Source organism: Xyrauchen texanus, chromosome 10 (genome assembly GCF_025860055.1).
Source record: "Xyrauchen texanus isolate HMW12.3.18 chromosome 10, RBS_HiC_50CHRs, whole genome shotgun sequence".
In the NCBI taxonomy this organism is placed as follows: domain Eukaryota; kingdom Metazoa; phylum Chordata; class Actinopteri; order Cypriniformes; family Catostomidae; genus Xyrauchen; species Xyrauchen texanus.
The window spans coordinates 34,756,650-34,779,491 of NC_068285.1; the positions used below are offsets into that span (position 1 = coordinate 34,756,650).

General features: G+C 37.4%; 2 protein-coding genes across 2 annotated transcripts; both read left to right on the top strand.

Annotated features, from left to right (window-relative positions):
• Positions 1-874: 874 nt before the first annotated feature.
• Positions 875-14,777, top strand: LOC127650552 (serine/threonine-protein phosphatase 1 regulatory subunit 10-like). Its single transcript, XM_052136034.1, has 18 exons — positions 875-1,181; positions 5,966-6,081; positions 6,197-6,283; positions 6,366-6,501; positions 6,598-6,649; positions 6,740-6,826; positions 6,911-7,042; positions 8,635-8,740; positions 8,947-9,050; positions 9,169-9,272; positions 9,424-9,583; positions 10,108-10,251; positions 10,342-10,588; positions 10,988-11,063; positions 11,166-11,387; positions 11,483-11,618; positions 11,696-12,052; positions 13,132-14,777. Exons 2-18 carry the CDS (start codon positions 5,975-5,977, stop codon positions 13,254-13,256), a joined length of 2,382 nt encoding a protein of 793 aa, XP_051991994.1. The 5' UTR covers positions 875-1,181; positions 5,966-5,974; the 3' UTR covers positions 13,257-14,777.
• Positions 14,778-19,286: 4,509 nt separating this feature from the next.
• LOC127650515 (anterior gradient protein 2 homolog) lies at positions 19,287-22,685 on the top strand. The gene is made up of 8 exons (XM_052135971.1): positions 19,287-19,396; positions 19,614-19,743; positions 20,158-20,221; positions 20,422-20,474; positions 20,610-20,686; positions 20,891-20,954; positions 22,120-22,203; positions 22,440-22,685. The coding sequence occupies exons 2-8, from the start codon at positions 19,623-19,625 to the stop codon at positions 22,487-22,489; spliced, it is 513 nt and encodes a 170-aa protein (XP_051991931.1). The 5' UTR covers positions 19,287-19,396; positions 19,614-19,622; the 3' UTR covers positions 22,490-22,685.
• The last annotated feature ends 157 nt before the right edge of the window (positions 22,686-22,842 follow it).

Here is a 22,842-nt window from a genome sequence, read left to right on the forward strand (position 1 = left end):
CTCATAAATCCAAAACTCCCATTATAAAAACCCAGAGGAAAAAGGGACCCCATGGCGAACTAGCCTTCCGGGTTCGCCTACAAATTGACGTCACGGCTGAGCAGCTCAACTGAGCGTTTCAAATATGGCAGCCGAGTTGACGTACTTGCCGTGAAATCACTTTGGTTGAGGTTAAAGTTTACTCTAGCGGAAGTGCACAAAGCAATTTATTATTATTTATTTCTCTAATTTTAAATTGAACATGTTGGTGGAATATAATGATCTCTTTTATTACCGTATCTAAGCAGTTTCTACCGAATCCACCATTGGATTAAAAGGTTTTTCAATTTGCATAATGTCACATTCTTTTTATATAAACGAATATGTCGATCAACAATGTAACCACCTAAATTACTTTAAAAATTTTACTGAAAAAATGTAGAGCAAAACAATGGCTAACCCTCCATAGCAGGCACGTTTATGCATGTAAAAGAGCTGAGAGTACAGTGGGGGATGGGTTTTTTTCTTGAACAGACGCAAGGTCGTTTCCAGACTGTGCGCGCGAGACGACCGCGTGCTCAAACTCCATTTTGTGTCGCAGGGAACACCCGAACGCGCGCTCGCGAGACGAGTTATGACGTTAAAAACGTCAGAACTATAAATACCGAGTCCCACCCTTCTAGCTCATTCCTGGATTTGTCTGAGGTAAGTCTTACGTCGAAGGACGATTGTAATTTTTTTGCGTTTTATACGATTAGTTTTTGTCCCACCGTTCGACTACCGTATCAGTTTTATCCACATAAACTACTTTTAATATTTATCTGGATTTCTGCACATTTCCGACTCCAATAATTCGACGTTTTGCTAATGACTTTTTGTGCTGTTGTTTGTTTCAGGTATGTGTCAGTGAAGATCCGGCGTCGAGGATTTTTCAACAGTGTGCGAAGATCAACCCCAAAATAACTTATTTTTTTCTACTCGAGTAACGGACATTTGCTTACTGCTTTTTGGCTCCAGATTGTTCAAGAAGGAAAAGCTCAATTGCAGCCACCACAATCCCGCCCATTATGCAATTTTTTCAGCCAATAATGCTAAAGTCATGACAGTTTACGTTCTCTTAAACTGTTTAAAAAGCTGAAAATTGTTGCTGTCAAGCACAGTATATTAATAGCAACCCGAGACGCAGAGGAGAGGTATTAATAGTAAGTGTTTGCTTTCAAACCAATTTGAATCGAAAATGAACGTAACCAATTGTCATAGTTGCAGACGATAAATTCCTGTCAGTCGAGTGTGATAGTGAGGCAGACAGCATGCTGAGATAAAGCTAGACGGTATGAGCTCACACCGCAAAGTCCGAGCAGCGGCTCCATGCCCTGTTTCTCTTTGTGTGTGTGAGACGGAGTACTCCATGATTGAAAATAACGATAAAGATAATCATAAGCAATCTGTACATAAAGATTGCCATAGGCAGAGCCAGGAAGTGACCGTATTTAATTTGAGGCTTTTTATAAACCGCCATCTTTTCAAAGGAGAACTCACTGGAACAATCAACACAATCTGCACATAAAGATTGCCATGTGGCGACTGGATTTAGCCGAACGGAAAAACCCCAGACTGAAATGCAACAATGTGTGTTTATAACAGGCATTAGTTGGCGGAACTGGATACCGTTGGGCTAGTCTGGTGAAATAAACCTCCCTTGGCAAACGATTATATAATATACATGTATATATAGCAGTCTCTCTATAAAGATTGCATTTTTGTGTGTTATGTGCTTAACAAGATACTTAACACGGGTGTTAGAGAGGCTATTATTTGTCTTGTCGATTATGTTTTAAATGGCGGACGGGTTGTCGTTTGCTCGGATCACTCGCGGCAATGGTGGCTTTGTTTTTCATACTGGATGTACGGGAAATGTTATAGTCCGGAACGACTGCCCGAACGTGTCGCCATCATCCCCATACTCAGTTCGAGGTATCTTCTCACCATCCGTGAGTCGCTAGCTGGGTGAATATAGTACTTTTAAATTAGCAAGACGGGAAGAACAGCCGTTGTGCTTTCTAAAGCTTGTTGGGATTCAAAGATGGCGACCGGGTAGCCGTTCAGTAGCATTGTGCTTCCATCACTCCGACTACCCGAAGAACAAGTGGTTAACGGTAGAAGGCGTGGCTCAGCTCAGGCGTCAGCGAATCAGAGGAGCCGCTCTCCTGTCAAGCTGTTATAAGAGAGAGACATCGTCAGATGGCAATTTATGAAGCAGCCACAGAAGTTTATATAACTGGCCTATAACAACGTTTGATTGTTAGACCAACACTTGACGCTTTGTGTTGATAGATTTACCAAAAAGCTTTTGGGCAAATTGCTTCAAGGTGCCAGTTTATACTAATTTCGATTGAAAGTTTATAGTAATTCATTTTCCATGTGAACTTGAGGGTTTTATCAGTTCATTTACAAGTCTTCTAAGTAACAGGAAATGGTGGATCTTTAAATCTCCCTCTTTTTCTCTAAATATATAATCACAGATTTAGATTTATTTTAAAAGTGAACAACCAGTGTTTTCCCCCTTAATTTGACTTGTCCACGGGCAATGTTTATCCTCGCATCTGCCTTTCATCCAAATATTTGACAGATACAATGTGAATGTGTTGTTTACAGTAACTGTACCATTTTGTTTACTTTTGACATTCTATTTTGCTATGACAACTGTGACGTTTCCAGGAGTTGTGTGTATTGCTCCGTGTTTAAGGAGTTCCATTGTGAATTCTGAGACTAAAAAAAGTTCTTCAACAACAGTGTCACCGGTAAGACCAAACCTGATTTCTCACACGATATTTTAGCCCATCAGAAGTAAGTGTTTGTGTTTTCGATTAAGCCATTAGTATACTTTTTTCTTAACTGGAAAATATTTAAGGCACGTAGCCAACACTTAAAGTTAAATGTTACTTGCATGCTAAACATTAACATTTAAGCTCAATTTAAGTGACGCGTTGTTCACTTTCTATAGTCCTGTGACTGGTCGGTCTCATCGGGACGTTTCGTGGATGTGTCCAGTCGAGTGTGATGTTGCGAGAGGAACTGTGGGGAGAAATACTCGCTGCTCGCGTGGGCAGGGCAAATGACGTGATTGTCTCTCTCGCTCACTCACCCGTCTCTGTAATTGACTGAACTACCGTCAGACATTAGTTGGTCTGTCTTACAAAAATGCCTTGCCATTATCATTGCGTATAATTTTCTTTTATTATACTGTTTCTAAATCACACTTGACACTGCTCTTTTTCATATTGCTGTGTGGCAAATGCCATTTAGCTATGTTTATTGCTGTATAGAAATGGCCACATGATGGCGACACTCAACATTATAGCTTAATTTTAATGTCCAATTAAATTCCAATAGCCAGTAGTATACTTTTTAGAAATATTTTAATATTATTGTGTACAACTAGCATGTATATACTACATTGTAAATTTACTTACAAAATGTAATGTATACATTTTTTAAATATAAGTTTATATATATATATATATATATATATATATATACAGTGATCAGCCACAATATTAAAGCCACCTGCCTAATATTTTGTAGGTCCCCCTCGTGCCACCAAACAGCGTCTACCCGCATCTCAGAATAGCATTCTGACATGATATTCTTCTAATCACATTTGTACAGAGCGGTTATCTGAGTTACTGTAGACTTTGTCCGTTTGAACCAGTCTGGCCATTCTCTGCTGAACTCTCTCATCAACATGACATTTCCATCAGCAGAACTGCCACACACTGGATGTTTTTTTGGCACCATTCAGAGTAAATTCTAGAGACTGTTGTGTGTGAAAATCCCAGGAGATCAGCCACTGTCCAAATCATTGAGATCATATTTTTCCCCATTCTGATGGTTGATGTGAACATTAACTGAAGCTCCTGACCCGTATCTGTGTGATTTTTTGCACTACTGACACATGATTGGCTGATTAGATTATTGCATGGCTGATCATTGGTGCCAGACGGGCTGGTTTGAGTATTTCTGTAATTGCTGATCTCTTGGGATTTTCACACACAACAGTCTCTAGAATTTATTCCAAATGGTGCCAAAAACAAAAATGCCCAGTGTGTGGCAGTTCTGTGGATGGAAATGTCTTGTTGATGAGAGAGTTCAGCAGAGAATGGCCAGACTGGTTCAAACGGACAAAGTCTACAGTAACTCAGATAACCGCTCTGTACAAATGTGATTAGAAGAATATCATGTCAGAATGCTATTCTGAGATGCGGGTAGACGCTATTTGGTGGCACTAGGGGAACCTACACAATATTAGGCTGGTAGTTTTAATGTTGTGGCTAATCAGTGTGTGTGTGTATATATATATATATATATATATATATATATATATATATATTTTGATTTATACCTTTTTCTTTTTATTTAGAATGGACTATAATATATTAGTAATTTAAATGTAATATGTACTGTATATACAATGTAAATGTAATAAAATCATCTTGCTTTATCTATAGAACATGATCAATTTAAATTGGTGTTAGGTAAGAATAACAACAGATGGATCACAGCAGTGTCAAACAAGGAAGGAAGAAAGTATTTTAATGCCAGAGTCCCTGTGTTGTTCACAGCTGTCATTATAACAGTCCTTTTCTTTCACTAAGACAGCTGACAAGTGTCTGTGTGAGCTTCACTGTCAAACAAGAATGAATTCAGAGTTTGTATTGAAATACAGTATAGTGTTCAATTCTTTTTCATGTACACACTTTTCTCCCAGTCTGTAAAAAAAAAAAAAAAAAAAGTGATTTTGTAAATGGTATTAGAAATACTCTTATATAATTTAGAACTTCAATCATGATGGATCACAAGGGTTATTCAGACCTTATAAAGTACATTTTTAATAAAAGATGTAAACCCTATATTCAGCTGTAAGTGCAGCTTCTTTTTTTTCTTCTCATACCTCTTCTATTTTTATAATGATGTTATTCCAATGATGTGAGTTGAATGCACAATACTGATCACAATCAACATATTCGGTTTCATGACTTTAAGAAAGATTTTTGTACCTGTGTACCGTTTCTTTTGGTGATGTACAGTATATATGAAAAGCAGGTGGGTTGTACAATGATGACAGAGCCAACACACATATACCGTTTTGTTTGTTTGTAATTATAAACCACTTGCAGGATATGTTAATTTTAGAGAAAAAAAGTAGTGTAATTACACTGTGTTAATGTAGTCATGTTTTAGTTATTAACTATAAAAGTTAAACTTGTTGCTCCTTTTTAGTTGTCGAAAGTCTTGTAAATGTTGACAGCCTGAATAAGTATATATTATGACATGCTAGTAAGCGATCTTTGTAGTCAACTGCAATGTAGAATTGTATTTGACAACCAAGTCCAACCTTTATATGCAATTATACATTTTTACAACTAATGAAAAATGTTTTATATAATATGTTATTTAATGAATAACATGAGTTAATAATGAATGCTGTTGTGAAAACATGACTTTGAACATACTGTAATTTGGGCAATGAAGGACACTGCATGCTCTGTGTTTCTGTGTGAGTGGAAATGGTTGCTCATGTGATAGCAATGTGGTATTTCAAAGTTGAACCACAGCCTTTGCATGACAGAAAGCAGCTGATAAGATGCACATATCCAATTCCCCAAAACCTTGGAAAAAAAACCTCCTGAGCCCATGCAGTGTTGTCTGTAGCCTTGTGTTTGATCTTTTAGCTGATGATCTGTCCTTGCCGTCATACAGACCTATTGTCTTAATATTTTTCTATGTTGCTTTGTTCTCTGGTCACCTGGTTTAAATTTATGGAAATAATTTGAAGGTTTGAAGTTCAACTTGTGCTGTTCCAGTGGGCTCTCCTTTAGTGCTATCATTTCAGAGTCTTGAGTATCGATTTGATAACATAGCCCAGATTCTCCCCAGTGGCACAAGCACATGATTAACCCTCATTCTCTCTCTCCCTCTTTGGCAGTAAGCAGTTATGGCTGTGGGCCCAGTGGACCCCAGAGAGGTGCTAAAAGGAGTTGAAGTTCTTTTGGGGAAGGATGGAGAGCTACGAAGCCTTGAGGGAGTTGCTAAAGTCTTCAGGTGAGATTAAATAAAAGTGCACACAAACCTTAATGGACACATTTCAAAAGCCATAAATTCCATAAACTGATAATATTTCTGACATATTGTTCTGTTTACACCCTTTATTATACAGTCTCATGAAGGCTTCTCCTAAAATGGTCAGCAGATGCATGTATCTAAACATTTTACTGCAGACAAAATCTCACGATATACTAAATCGGTGAGTATAAAATCCATAAAAAAAATATTTTCATTTTTATGGTCGTGGTTAACACTAATACCCTGGTTTTTCCTCCATCCAGATTTATCAGAGTTGGGGGCTACAAGTTGTTGAACTCTTGGCTCACCTACTCAAAGACCACCACCAACACACCCCTACTGCAGCTCATACTGCTCACCCTCCAGAAACTTCCCCTGACTGTAGACCACCTGAAACAGGTACTTTAACAGACTCATGGCCCATAAAACCAGCACTGAAGAAATATTGTATATGTTGACATAAGCCTCTAAAATATTTTTTTCTTTCTTTCCTAGAATAACACAGCCAAGCTGGTGAAACAACTGAGCAAGAGTGGTGAGACAGAAGGTAAGAGCGAGTGTTTCACGAATCAAAGTCACACAGTCTGCTTATAACATAAGTCCTGAGCTTAGGTTTGAACTTGTATCTTTCTCTCAGAGTTGAGGAAACTTGCGTCAGTGCTGGTGGATGGGTGGATGGCAATTATCCGCTCTCAGAGTGTCTCAAGTGGAGCTTCACCCAATGGTAGGTCTTTTATATTGTTTTATGTTAACTGCCATTTTTAAAGTGCAAACCCAACCCTATGAATAATATAAACCTGTTCATCAGACAAGAAGCGGAAAAAGGAGGAGGGAAAAGTGCGTCCAGAAGTGAAGCCGCGAGAAAAGGGAGCAGATGAGGAGAAGAAGAAAGACAAACCAAAAGCTTATGCTCCAAGTCATGCGAAGATCCGCTCCATAGGTCAGTCTTTTACAAACTGTACAAGTTCTCCCATACAAAAACAAGGCTTTCTCAACCCTTAGATTTCTCTTAATGCTGTTGTCATCTCAATGTAAGATACATCAATCAGTCACAACATTAAAACCACCTGCCTAATATTGCGCCAACCCACATCTCAGAATAGCATTCTGACATGATATTCTTCTCATCACAATTGTACAGAGCGGTTATCTGAGTTACCGTTGACTGTCAGTTAGGGGTGGGCGATATCTCGATATTTAAAATATATCGAGATATTTTTTAAACACGATATGAATTTTGACATATCGTATATATCGATATATTGTTTATATTCAATTCTGATTTCGCCACTTTGCGCGCTTGCTTTCTCTGTGCTGTGCTCGCTCCCGCCTCCGCTCGCCCCCGTCTCCTTGCTTTTGCTCCCCCTCCCTTCGCGTGTTGTCTCATTCAACATGGCGTCGCCCACAACCAGCCCGGAGGCAGAACTCGTCTAAAAAAAGGATAACTGGCTCCATTATATGGAGATACTTCAGTTTTAAGGCGTCGGATGAACAGCAGACAGATGTCTACTGCCGTGAATGCCGAAAGTTGGTGCCAACCAAAGCTTATAGCAAACTTGTTTTTTGGCTATTTGTTGATGGCGACAACAGAGTTAATGCAAAGATGAGCTTGAGTTGTTTTATTTTTTGAATGAAAAGGCAATATGTATTATTTGTTTTAATTTACAGTTAAATTATTATTATTTATGTAATCAGGGATTTTTTTTTCTTAAATGTCGCAGAAGCACTTTGTTCTTATATATGCACTGCCTACCTTGAGTTGAGTTGTTTCATTTTTGAATGAAAAGGCTATATGTATTTCTTCCTTTATTTTACAGTTAAATAATAAGAAGCACTTTGTTCTTACGTGAACTGCCTACCTCTTTGCACTTTAATAAAAAAGGACTGTGGTATTTGGCATATTTGTTTTTGCAGTAGTTTTTTTTTGGGGGGTATTTTTCCTGTAAAGATATCGAGATATATCGTATATCGAGATATAGCAAAATATATCGAGATATATTTTTTGCTCCATATCGCCCAGCCCTACTGTCAGTTCCAACCAGCCAAGAGATCAGCAGTTACAGAAATACTGAAACTAGCCCATCTGGCACCAACAATCATGCCACGGTCCAAATCATTGAGATCACATTTTTCCCCATTCTAATGGTTAATGTGAATATTAACTGAAGCTCCTGATGGTTTGAGTATTTCTGTAACTGCTGATCTCCTGGGATTTTCACACACAACAGTCTCTAGAATTTACTCAGAATGGTGCCAAAAACAAAAAACATCAAGTGAGGAGGGGCAGTTCTACAGATGGAAATGCCTTGTTGATGAGAGAGGTCAACAGAGAATGGCCAGACTGGTTTGAACTGACCAAGTCTACAATAACTCAGATAACCGCTCTGTACAATTGTGATTAGAAGAATATCATGTCAGAATGTTATTCCGAGATGTGGGTTTTTTAATGTTGGTTTTATTATTAAAAGGCATACTGTAAAGACTATAATAGCAACACTGGTTTCAGATGTTCTTGGTCTGTGTTATCAACAGGTTTGGAGGTGGAGAACCCAGCTCCAGTTCCGGTAAAGAAGACCCCCACTGCACCCCTACTCGGAGAAAAATACAACATCAAACCAGCTGTGCTTAAAAGACCAAGGTTAATAGACACTGTTTCTTTAATCTTTCTTTTGTGTATTTGTTCTTTCTTTTTCTTTCTGTCTTATATATTCCATCTTTCCATAAATCCATTATTGAGAAGTCTTGTGCCATTGTGGCCCCTCCTGATCTGGTTTATGATTTGAATTGAAATTGAATCCAGTGTTACTTTTAAATGGATGATTAAACTCTTCCTTTAATCTATAGTACCACACCATCTGACATACCACCAATAGAGAAGAAGTACAAGCCCCTTAACACCACCCCCAACTCTGCTAAAGAGATCAAAGTCAAACTTATACCTGCACAGCGTGAGTATGCCCAGTCAGCATCTAAACCCATGTAATATGTTCATGATCATTTAGTCTTGGGTCATTTTAATCTTCATAAAGAGACTAGTGCTGAATCTCATGTGTTTCTTCCTTTTAGCAATGGAAGCCACTGGATTTTTGGATGCCCTCAATTCTGCGCCAGTGCCTGGCATCAAGATCAAGAAAAAGAAGCCTAAAGCTGTCTCTCCCACCTCTAATAAGGTTTGCAATTTCAGACAGTCCTTATTAATTTATGTTTATTTTTAATTACATACTTAATGCATATGTATTTCTCCAGGAACAAAGACACAAATTAACTAACAATGTTAATTTCACTTTCTTCCTTCTCTTTTCCCTTGTGCTTCCTCCACAGCCTTGTCCATTTGAGAGCAAGCTGCAATCGTACTCTGGCTCACAGGCCAAACCCTCTTCCCCCGAGGCTCCTTCATCTCAGACCCCTCCTCATGAGAGTCAAGAGCTGGAGCAGCCCGGCACACCTGTGCCCAATGAGGACCCTGAAGCCATGGACACCAGTGAGTCAGATCACGTGACTTTCTGTACTAACATCTGAGCTCCTGCTCTCTAAAGAATCTAATTTACAATTTACAGTGCATTTTCAAGTGTTAACTTACAGTACAAGGCAAATGTTTGGAAATACTCATACTTTATTAGTGCTATTTCCACATTTAAGTATAATTATAAAGAAACTGAAACCATAAATAACACAACTGGAAGTATGGGAATTACATAGCGACCAAAATTGACCAAACTATTTATATTAGAGCTTCTTGTTTACTTGTTGGCTGGTTTTCATGCACAATACAGCACAACCCCAATTTTAATTTATTTAAAGAAAAAATACAAACGCACAGTAAATGTTTAGAAATTACGTTTGAGTCTTTAGATCAAAAATGCTTTTAAGATCATGAAAAGCTTCAGTCAAATCTATCCATTTCTTTGAATGATAACGAATTTTAGCTTAAATTGTTTATGTAATCTCCATCATAGCAATTGAATGAATGTTTTGAATCTGAAATGCTTTCTTGCATGTTTTCAGGTGAAAAACCCAACTCTCTTTCTGAACCACGTGCAGAGGAGGAGAGTCTGACTAAGAAAGGGAAGAAAAAGAAAAGTGTTCGGTGGGCAGAAGAAGATGATCTCAAAAAGTACTTCTATTTTGACCTGGATGAGACTGAGAGGGGTAAGACAACCTTGTCTTGACTCACTGGTTTATCTGCATAAATAAATACTTGTGGGACTCATTCGGTAATCAATGCTCCCTTTCCCTCAGTGAATGTCAATAAGATTAAGGACTTTGGTGAGGCGGCCAAACGGGAGCTGATGATGGACAGGCAGACATTTGAGATGGCCCGACGTCTTTCTCACGACACTATGGAGGAAAGGGTGCCCTGGACTCCACCGCGACCTCTGACCCTGTTAGGCGGCTTGGCCATTCCAGGGGCAAGCAGCAGAGAGAAGATGATCCAGAGAGACAGAGAGATGGGCATTCTGCAGGAGATCTTCCTCAGCAAGGAGAGGTAGGCCACGACATGCCAGTATTTCGATTTCCACTGGCATTTTGTCACAAAGTGATTTTTCACTACAAGTCAACATGAAACTGTATATTCAAAGACAAGTAATACAGGTTGGGACTTGATTTTATTAATCTGGATTCGATTGAGTCATGAAAAGTAAGCATGATATTATTGGTTAATATTTTTTAAAACAAGTCATTTCAAGGGCAAAGAAAGTTATTACATTTTAATGAAAGATTATGTAAACAAACATCATTTTAGAATAATGTGCACCTATGAACCCAGGATATTTATCGAAGTAAATAGGGTTCATTTTGATTTCATGACATAACATAACTTTAGAAACATAACATAATAGTTTCAACTAAGTTTACATAATAGAGTTTGTTTCTCTCTATGCAGTGTTCCAGATAGCCCTCATGAGCCTGACCCTGAACCATATGAGCCCATGCCTCCCTGTCTCATCCCATTGGACGAGGTAAGACAGACTGTGAACTTTTTACATGGGTTCAAATGTATTTTAGAAGTTTTCAAATGTTATGATGTTTTGACCTGTCTTTCTCATTCGGTGGTGTTGTAGGACTGCACTATGATGGAAGAGAATTACATCGAGCCTGCTGACAACGCTACCTCTGCCGAGTCCTCTTCCGGTGATAACGAAGGCTCTAAACTGCCTCCTGTTCTGGCCAACCTCATGGGCAGCCTGGGCAGCAGTGGTCGCAGCCCCCAGGCGCAAGGCAATGCCCCACCAGCCAGTAGTAACCCCACTGTCAACGTGCAGGAACTGCTCTCATCCATCATGGTAAGACAAGGCGTAGATGACATCAACATTTCTTCTTTTTAGCTATATATCACTTGCAGTGCATGGAGACTCTAAGTCTTCCTATGTGTGTTCAGGGTGCTCAGGGAACTAACCAGTCTCCAGAGGACCTGATCAAACAGCCTGATTTCTCTGATAAGATCAAGCAGCTTTTGGGCTCTCTGCAACAGAATCAAAACCAAAATCAGAACCCGCCTGCCAATCCTCCTCCAAGTAAGTATTTGCTTACTTTCGAAAATCTGTGAGATGGTTAAGCGGTGTATTTCATTGTCTGTTTTTCTGAATTGCAGTGAACACTGGTTTGCTTGGTCATGGCCCTGGCATGAACATGAACAACATGAACATGCCGATGCCCATGAATGGCGGTTTCCCCCCAAACAAGCCTCCCGGCGGCCCACATTTCAACCACCCGCCCCCTCCTCACGGCCACGGGCCACCCTTCAACCCCGGCGGCCCACGCATGATGGGTCCCCCACCCGGTCCACAGGGCCGAGGGGGGGACAACGGAAACTACTGGGGTGACGACTCCATGAGAGGGGGCCCACACCGGGGAGGCCACTTCCACCGGGGGAGAGGAAGAGGAGTGGATCAGGGCTTCAGAGGACGAGGGGGTCGTGGAGGACCTCGCGGGGGACATAACATGAATGGTAAGCTTCAAGGCTGATTTAAGCAGGGTGATTGAATTCGTATTTTGCAAAGTGGTCGTCAAATACACTCAAACATGGCAGTCAAAATATCAACACAACTACCCATTCTGTATTATTTTATTTTTTTTATGTGGTAATAAAATATACACTCAGTGACCACTTTATGTATTAGGAACACCTGTACACATACTTATTCATGCTATTATCTAATCAGCCAATCGTGTGGCAGCAGTGCAATGCATAAAACCATGCAGGTACGGGTCAGGAGCTTCAGTTATTGTTCACATCAACCGTCAGAATGGGAAAAATGTGATCTCAGTGGTTTGGTCCGTGGCATGATTGTTGCTGCCAGATGGGCTGGTTTGAGTATTTCTGTAACTGCTGATCTCCTGAGATATTCACATGCAACAGTGTCTAGAATTTACTCTGAATGGTGCCAAAAAACAAAACATCCAGTGAATGGCAGTTCTGCAGATGGAAATGCCTTGTTGAAGAGAGAGTTCAACGGAGCATCACATTTGTTCCCCATTCTGATAGTTGATGTGAATATTATATATAGCTCCTGACCCATATCTGCATTGTTTTATGCATTTCACTGCTGCCACAAGATTGGCTGATCAGATAATCGCATGAATAAGTAGGTGTAATTACCCGATAAAGTCATCAGTGAGTGTATTTCATGCCCTTAAATAGTAATGCTATTTATTTTTTAACAATAGTTAAGTCATCCATACTAATGGAAGTATGGAATTAGAAAGTGACCAAAAATATATCTTCTTCAAATTAGCCACCCTTTGCCTAGATTTCAGCTTGGCAAATTTCCATTTTATCACCCAACTTCGAGGTGACACTTGAAATGCTTTTTAAGCAGTATTGGAGTTTCTATTCATTTATATATATATATATATATATATATATATATATATATATATATATATATATATATATATATATTCATGATATTAAAATAATAAGCAAATTTGAGAAAGTGCATTCAAACTATTTATTAATAGAATAAATGGATTTTGTTTTCTTGATGAGCTTCTAAATAGTATTAACTTGTTTTTCTTTCATCTTAGATATGTCAAAGAGGCCTGTGTGTCGCCATTTCATGATGAAGGGCAACTGTCGGTATGAAAACAACTGTGCATTTTACCATCCCGGTGTGAACGGACCACCACTTCCCCCCCAGCATGGCCACTAACACTGAAAAACTGCCATTCTATGATCTTGCCACTAGTGGGCGACATGACTAAAAATGAGCCACATATACAGTAAAAGAATCTGACTCAAAGAAACAGGACAATGTGGATGGGGATGATTGCGTCTGTGACAGCACAATCCCGTCTGCTTCCTCTGCCTGTACAAGATCGGTTTCTTCTCCTTTCTACACTACTATCCCCCATCCAAACACAATGTTAACTCGGAAAGCTTTGAGAATTAATGATATTCTCTTTGAAGGCATCCGAGTCAGGCAGTGAAAACAAACCCATTACTTGAATTTGGGGCCTCCTTGTAAATTTGTATTCCTAGAGATGGTGATTCATATGTATATTTTTATTGTGATTCTGTGTACCACTGACTTGACTGCTGAAGATTGTACTCTGCTCTGGAACCACTAGGACAAGGTGTAAATAATTGTCTTCTGCCTGTGGTTCAGTTATTCAGTTCGGTAGCTTCCCTGGAGGCCAAAACTCCTCAGATCCTGGATGCACAACTTTTCAAATTATAATTTGGGTATCCATCAAGAGCGAAACTCTGATACCAATCATGACACTGAACACTTTCAAAGGTTATTGGTCGTATTAGTAAACAGTCTGGAGGTTTTTAAGATTTAATTCGCTTAATTTGGTCCCTCTTAATGTTGACAAAAGGGGGTGCACACTTTCTGCTTCCTGCTTTCTATAAAAGAGGGAGAAACTCCTATCAAAGGTGACTTAAAAGTCATTGGCGCATAAAAAGTGTATCACACATGATCCATATTTTTTCAAATTTTTTCAGGTTTCAGTTAAAAGAAAAAAATGTTTGAAAACCCCAAAGTCCTTTAACACTGAATTCCATCCGTGTTTTGGCGTTATGTTCACCTTATGCCCAAATTGGAATTCTGTGAATCATTGCCTAAAGGATTGATACTACCTTTGGGCGCAAGGTGCAAAAGTCTCGTTGCTTACTTGAATGTAGTCCAAAGATCGTGCCTAGCCTCCTAAAGAAAAATCAACTGTTGATCTTTGTAGTCTGACAATCAGGAGAATTGGTTGTGAGGATTTCCTACTTGATGTTGATGCTATCATATGATTTGCTGTGTGCATTCATGTATGTTCTCATGCCGTCAGACAGTCAGTCCAGCTCAGACTCGTGTGGGTCGTGCCGGAGTCACGTCTGTCCTGCTCTATCAGTGTTCAGCTGAGCCTAACTGGGGCTACAAACCACTATCAAGGCCAAACATATTCAGTTGTTTTCTGTGAAAACGGTGGCCATTGTGTCTCTTGTGGGACTCTTATTTTCATTTTTGTTTGATTCACTGTTCTATTCCCATGATTTTATTTTGATACAAGTCAGATGATTTTTTTTTTCTATCTAAATGAGGTTTCATTATTGTTTCGAGAGATGTCTGTGTCAGAGAGCATCGCTTAAACACAATAAAAGGCATATTCAGATATGTTAAGTTTTTTTTTTACGTGTAAATGAATAAACATTAAGAAATTAGAAATGTGTTGTGTGTTCAGTATTTATATGTTTCAAAACTACTTAAAGGAGCAGTTCATCATGTGCGGATGTCAAGATGTTTTGTGAATCACTTAAATTTCAGTCTGTTCCTTCTGTTCAGTCTAATCTTTTGTATGGTTTCAGAAGACTTGAAATACAGTCATATGGCATTTTTTTTAAATAAAACGTTCATGTTGCTTTGATGTGCTTTTCGAAGCTTGAACGCTCCAGTCCCCTTTTACTGTAACTGTAAAAAAAAAGAGCGACTAGTAGCTTCTTCAAAATTTCTCCTTTTGTGTTCTACGGAGCAAAGGAAGTCATAAAGATTTGGAACAACATCAAAGCGAGTAAATATGATGATAGAATGTGCATTTTTCAGTGAACTATGCCTTTAATGTTTTGTTTATCTTTTGATAGTAACCAACATTTTCTGGCATCTTCTGACAGCTATGCCTTGTCCCACATTAGACTCATTGATAAACAATATGTTTGCTTTTCAAACTCCAACTGCCTCATTGTTTGAACACTTTAAACAAGGTTGCATTAGATTTCTGCTCCAGATAGCTTCACTAGAACTGGTCTTTCTCCTCCTTCAGTTAAGTCAATCCATTCACAGTTAGTTTGCAGATCCGTGTTCTCAGGGCGGAGTTAGGTGCAGATGGCCACTGTAGTGTGTGTGTGTGTCAAGGAGTGCCCTGTGTGCCCAGCCCTCAAGGGCAAATATTTACAGGGATCTTACAATTTTTGCCTGTATGGAAGGTGAAGGGAGAATAAATTAAAGAGTTAAGGACACCTCAGCAATTTGTTCATCCAATGTTTAATTTCACTTCATTTATTTCAAATATAAAAAATTAAAAGTTAAATAATTGGCAGTTAATGCATCTTATCTCACATCATTTCAAAAAAATAATAATATATTAAAAAAGTTGAATAAATACCAATGAATCCTATTTCATATTCATTACTTTTCAATAAAACTAAATTAAATTAAATCAAAAGTTTACATTAAATATTTGCTCCAAAAGTCAAATAGAATTAACAGTCTTAAGGACAGCAGTTTAAAGGGCACGTATTCAATGTTCATTTCATTTCCATAAAATAAAGAAATAAAAAGTTAAATAAATAGCAATTAATGCATCATATTGCATATTCATTGTATTTCAATTACATTTAAGTAAAAATAAAAGAAATTGCACCAAAAATGTTCATCATATAGTATCAACAGACTTATGGACACCTCAGCAAATCATGTATCCTATTTCATATTCATTTCATATTGACAAGCACTCATAACTCTAGTGCCCCTTCAGTAAACTCTCTGGACAATGTGTAACCAGTTATTTGCTGCATGTCAGCATTTCCTAGGACTTGATCGTTTTCCTGATTGATAGTTTTTGATATCTTACTGTATCTTAGTTGGCCTACTGTATATTATCAGTTCAGCAATTTTGGATCTCAATACTTTTAATGTGTGTTCTTGGAACGTTACACATATGGATTAAAATGGGTGTTCCATTGCATAAAAATGTGATACATAACAAACATGATTTTGACCTTTTATATGAAATTGCAAGAATCTTCCATTTTTCGAGATATACACAAATTTTATTTTTGACTGCATTCATCAACTCAAACATTCACTCCTGTAATCATCTATTAGTATGGTAAGAAAAATTATCAAACACATATTGTTCATATTATAATGCATATTAATCACACCAACATTTGGTGTCAAACTAGCCGACCGACCCCTGCTAGTTATTTAAAGGCTAAATCTGCAAATCTGTTACCCTTTCTGGTGAAGTTTTATTGTATAAAAACACATAGGATTTCATTAATATGTTAATTATGTTTATATAATATTTATTGCTAGAAAATAATGAAATAATATAGGGTTGTATACTGTATTCAGACATTTGCCAAATTTTGGTAACAAGGTTGTAAAATTTACAAACCTCATGTAAAATAAATGTCAAATTTAAGACCACGTATAAAATGTATTTTGACCTTCCGTGATGGAAAAACCCAATTTTCTGAAGAGTAAGCGCCTCTTTCATTGACCATTTGTGGAAAAGGTAAAATAATCTGACTTTTTATCAGGCTCTATTTTATATCGTATTTATGTACAGTGCCTCTTTCTGAGATAATTCACCCAAAATTCAGATAGGGACTCACAAAGACAATAAAATTACAGTGGCGCTCAACGGGTCAACATGATCACACGGGAAATCGACACGCTGCTTCGGAACGTTCATGTACCTTGAAATCAGCCCGATTCTGCCGAATTACTTTATTTTTGCATCAATTCAAACATTCTTACCTTTTTCTGTGGCGCCACTCATGGCGAGTAATTTAGGAGACATGAGTTTAGGTCCTGTGGAAACCAGGAAGTAATTGCAATCACATAAACAATGGTGAGCATGATCTGGAGGTAAAAAAAATGTTTTAATTAAATTTTTACGCCACTGACAGTTAGGTTTATGGTTGGATTTTGGGTAATGTATATTTTATGTTTATAAAATATACATTCCTGTTAACTGTATTACATCTTTACATCTAAAACTACAACTCACTTTTGGCGCCACCCTGTGGACATTTCTCACAGAAACTGGTCAACAACACTTCCAGCTTCGGCCACTGGGGGTGGTGGTTCAAATTTCAGTAAGCAAAGACCAATTCCAGCAGCAGAACTTCCGAACTCCTGTAACAGATTCCCAGTGTGATCTGAATAGGTGATGGCTTTAACTTTAAAAGCTAATCTGTGAATGCACGCCCAGCCTATTCCGAGGTTCATCAGAACAGTTTAATACACCAGCACAATGGCAGAAAATAAAAGGACAGAGAAATGTCCACCTGAAGGACACAGCGAGTGAAGACATAAAAAGACTTGATTCATTCAGTGTGAGTGCTGTTGGTTATTGTGGAGGCCCTGACTTGATTGCGCTCTGCACAAAGACGGCATTGATCCTCCACTGGTCACATGATCCCAGAGCTGCTGGTGGAAAGGAGCTTTGTCAGTCCTGAATTACAACATTATTTCAGAGAGATAGACACTCTTGCATATATATATATGCAAGAGTGTCTATCTCTCTGTTATAAATGTTTTGTTAGAGTGAAATACTATGTTCAGCAGGCCATTTTTGGAAGGAGAATGGTGTGTCTCATCATGATAACATGCAAAAAGTTACTTTTATATATATATATATATATATATATATATATATATATATATATATATATATATATATATTTATTTTAAAGATATAATTTACTATAAACACACATCTCTCCACATTACAAGCACTGATGCTATGCCTTGGTCCAGTAATGTTAACATTCTCTACACATTGAGAAACTTTGACAGTCACACTTTCAGTTATCAGTAATAAGTTCCAAATGATAAGGCCATTTTTTTTTTTGCTCATATTTATTGTCCTGTATTGTATTTCTGTAATTCATTTCTGCAGATATTAGACATCTTGTATGACTGCTAAATGAATTATAAATTGTGCACTGCACACATAATATAAAATGAAATAGCGTTATGGACACCTCAGCAAATCATGCATTCTATGTTGTATTAATTTCAATAAAATAAAATAAAAAGTATTTATTAAAACAACAGCTACATTTAAATAGTATTTATTATTTAAATAATAGTTCAATAAAATATGAATGCATCATAATTCATATTCATTGTGTTAAATAATAAAATCAAAATCAAATACAATTTTAAAAGTACAAATAAATTATGTAAATAAAAAGTTACACAGTAAAATAAAGGTTACACCAAATATCTTTGTTATATAGAACCAATAGTCTTAAGGACACGTCAGTCTTTGAAAGGGATTGCATCCAGCAAACTTCCTTTTGAGTGCCTCATTAAGCAAATGTTTGATGGATGGGTTTTCACCAGCAAACTCTACAATTCATAGGCATATTTAATCATGTGCAATACACACCCTATTATTTAGAGATCAGATAAGTTATAATGCACCATGTTTCACTTGAATTGATTGTGTCCAAATGTTCTTTAATGCAGGTAGATTAACATCAGATAAACTATATAAATAATGTTAAATAATATAAAATGAACAATAAAGCCATGTAGGATTTTCCATGTTAACCTGCAAAAGTCACTTTTTTGCATGTTATCATGATGAGACACACCGTTCTCCTTCCAAAAATGGCCTGCTGAACATAGTATTTCACTCTAACAAAACATTTATAACTATGTTTTACCCTCATAATAGGATATACTGCAATAATAATTTGGTTTCTGGCTCTATTAACACGTCATGGCTCATATTACGAAATCCCATTGATGTACCCTATGACATCACGGATCAGAGCTTAGCCAATCATGAGAAGCCTAATCATACCAGTCTCCTATCACTTACCATGTCTCATTGCTGACCTGTCCTTGGCACAAAGACAACTAAAAGAGTTAATAGGAAGTTTGCTTACAACATGGGGCGGAATTGTATTAAAATTCCAAATTTCATTCCAGAACAGTATAGAGGGGAGGGGCGGAGCCTCTGGTGTGCAGGTGTATAAAGGTTCTACAGGTGAGAGAGAAAGGCAATAGTGGACAAGGAGACTAAGCCTGAACAAACGCAACAGGGAACCTGAGAATAGGTGAGAATGCATCCAAAAAACTTTCTCCAACATACTCAGACTAACCCTGAGAATATTAATGGACACTGTGTTTGATATTTCTCAGTAAGCTTCAGTACAGGTCATTCTCTACTATGCTGCAAAATACATTGACTGTGGGACCGATGTTAAAACTATGCTATTTATTCTACTTAGGTCATTTCTAATAGTGTTATATTGATTTATCTTGTTGTTGTAGCTTGTGAAGATGCAGAAAGGACTGTTGTCAGTGCTCTTGGTCCTGGTGGCCTTATTCTCAGGCTTGGAAGGAAAGCCAGACAAGACCACTGTGAAGAAAGAGAAGAGGATTCCTCAGACTCTCTCCAGAGGTGAGTTTCATTGCTGAAAGATATTATTTTGAGCAACTTTTGCACATTGGCAAAATGATGGTTAAATTGGTGTGCCACAGTGATCTGTAGAGTAAGAAAGTTCCTGTAGCTTAACACCAGTCATGCACTAGTTAATGGGTTCAATTCCCAGGGAATATATGGACTGATAATGTGTAAACCTTAAATGAACTGTAAGTTGCTTTGTCTGCCAAATGCAGCAATATAATGACATGTAAAAGTATTTATAAGTTTATCCCAGTCTTTCACGATTTGATACACTATCCCATTTTGAGCCATCTTGTAAATTCAGATTTTTGCATGACTGTAATTGCCTATGCAACAGAGAGCAGCCATTATGTACATTAAATATTTGTGTCCGGAGGCCATATTCAATATTTTTATTTTCCCTCTTAGGCTGGGGTGACCAGTTGATCTGGGCACAGACGTATGAGGAAGCTCTGTTTTGGTCACGCTCCAAGTGAGAAAAGCTCTGATACTTTCCATTTAACCACTACCAATATATACCATATACCACAATCATAAAATTGCAGCGTAGCCTAGCCAATATAGTGCTCAAAAATCTGGTTATCATATGCATGTCATTGGTTATATGTATATAGATGGTTTATCTGTTGATATGTATATTGCATAAAGTCTATAACCCATGTTATATATTAGGAACAAGCCCCTCATTGTCATTTTTCACTTGGAGGACTGCCCACACAGCCAGGGTAAGGGCTTATGTTCTGTCAGCTAGTTTTACATTCTCAGTTTGTCCACTGCTATTTTCCTTTGAGTTTGGGGGCACTTGAGGTGTAAAAATCCCAAGAAGAACCAATGTTTGTCTTATTATTTGAACTCTTTAGCTCTAAAGAAGGCCTTTGCAGAGGATAAAGACATCCAGAAGCTGGCTGATGAGGAATTCGTCATCTTGAATCTGGTGGTGAGTTTACAGTTGATTTCTCACAGTTAAAATGTTAAAGGATAAATGTTCAACGTTTTCAAAGAGATCCTAACACAAATCGCCATGGTTACTGACACATAAGATAGGATTTTAGAGAAAAGATGTTTCTGTGGTAGGGCCCAGGTTTGTCTCTGTGATCTTTGTAAATGTATATGAATTAAATAGCATTCTTGATATTTGCAGTATGAGACCACAGATAAGCACTTGTCTCCTGATGGCCAGTACGTTCCAAGAATCCTCTTTGTTGGTGAGTGTATCAATCATGAGAGATGTTGAGATTTCTTAAATGTTTTCATTGTTTGATTAAAATTGTTGAATGACAAGTCCATAATTAGACATACATTGAAAATCTGGTATTCACAGTCAAACAGTAAGTTTTGTGATTTTGAAATATATGAAGCGTTTTGTTGTAAAATGAATAAGAAATGTTGAAAATGCTGCACTATTTCTAGGTCACTAATCAAATTGATCACATTGCACATTGACTCAGTACAAAAGGAGGCAAAAAAGATGCTCTTTGGAAAAGTCTCAAATCAGGTTTTGCACAAATTTGTGGATTCCATGCCAGTGCAAATGCATGTACACTGTAAAAACAATCCCGCTGATTTTACAAAACAACAACTTGCAGCTGTGGTTGCCAGAATATATATGTTTAAAATACAGTAAAAATGTACTTTAGAGAACAACCTGTACATTTTACAGTATAAAACTGTTGTTTTTACTCTATATTTTACAGTGCAGTACTGTCATTTATATTATTAAATGATGAACGTAATATATTAACCTTCTGAAACTGTAAAAGCTTTTCACTTTATAATGTATTGTTAATTATAGTAGTAATTACAGAAGAGCACATGATGACACAAAGTTCATCAATAGTGGCTGTAACAGGAACAATGTCCAATAAACATGAAGAAACAGTGCTCAGTGTCACTCACACAAACACTAAACACCACCAGAGTAACACACCCCAAAATAAATAACTGATATTAAAAATAAAGAAGAAATACAACTATTACCATAAAACTTTATGAAATGTAATGGGTCACACAGGGAATTCTGGGAATGCCTGATTACTGTTTTTTTTTTTTTACCGTAAAAAGTATATGTACTCTCTTGTTAAACATAATATCATTTTAACCTTCAATTATACAGGAAAATCATACTTTTTACATCTAAAAATATATATATATATTTTACAACATCTTACCGTAAAACTACATGTATTATCTTTTAATAATATTTACAAAATGTAACGTATATTTTACGGTAACAACTCGTTAACTATTTTAATTTGTTTTTATTTTACTGTAGTATTTTACTGTTAAAATTACAGACATTTTTTACAGTGTAGACATTAAAGCAAAAGGAGGACATACCAAATACAAAATCATCTTTTCCCTCTATTTCAGATCCCTCCATGACTGTTCGAGCCGACATCACTGGCCGCTATTCCAACCGCATGTATGCCTATGAGCCGGCTGACATAAAACTCTGTAAGTCTGACATTCACAGGGTTTCTGAACATTTCAAGTACATTCCTTATTTTGTAACTTAAATTTGCACTATTGTTCAGAAAAGCCAAGTCAAATAGCATGCTTACACATACAATAAATAGAATATAAGAAATTATTGAACAAGAAAATGCAATGCCAACATGATTTATTCTGTGTATTGCCCTGTCATACTAACTGTACTGTTGCTTATCATTTGTTTGCCTTTGCTTCCACAGTGTTAAGCAACATGCAAAGAGCTTTGAAGTTCTTGAAGACAGAGTTGTGAACACAAAGGCATGACCCTTTTGTCCTCAGAAAGGATATTACTTCCCTGAGGTTTACTTTTATTCTGTCATTTGTTTACTGATGGTAAGAGACGCACTGTAAAGCCCTGTACAAATGTTAAACTCGATCTTTGAGTAGAGTCTGTTACGGACGACCTTCAGGCTTCCATTTTCCTTTATTGTATTTGAATGTTTTTTTTTTTTTTTTTTTTTAAATAAACAAAGTTGTTCGAAAATCCACTTCTCATTGTAATGTATGAAAACAGTGAACTGCAATAAACTGTGACTGCTGCGAGTAGGTTAACGGAGTCTCCGGCTAATATCCTGGTGGGAGGGGCCTTAGCTTCAGGCAATG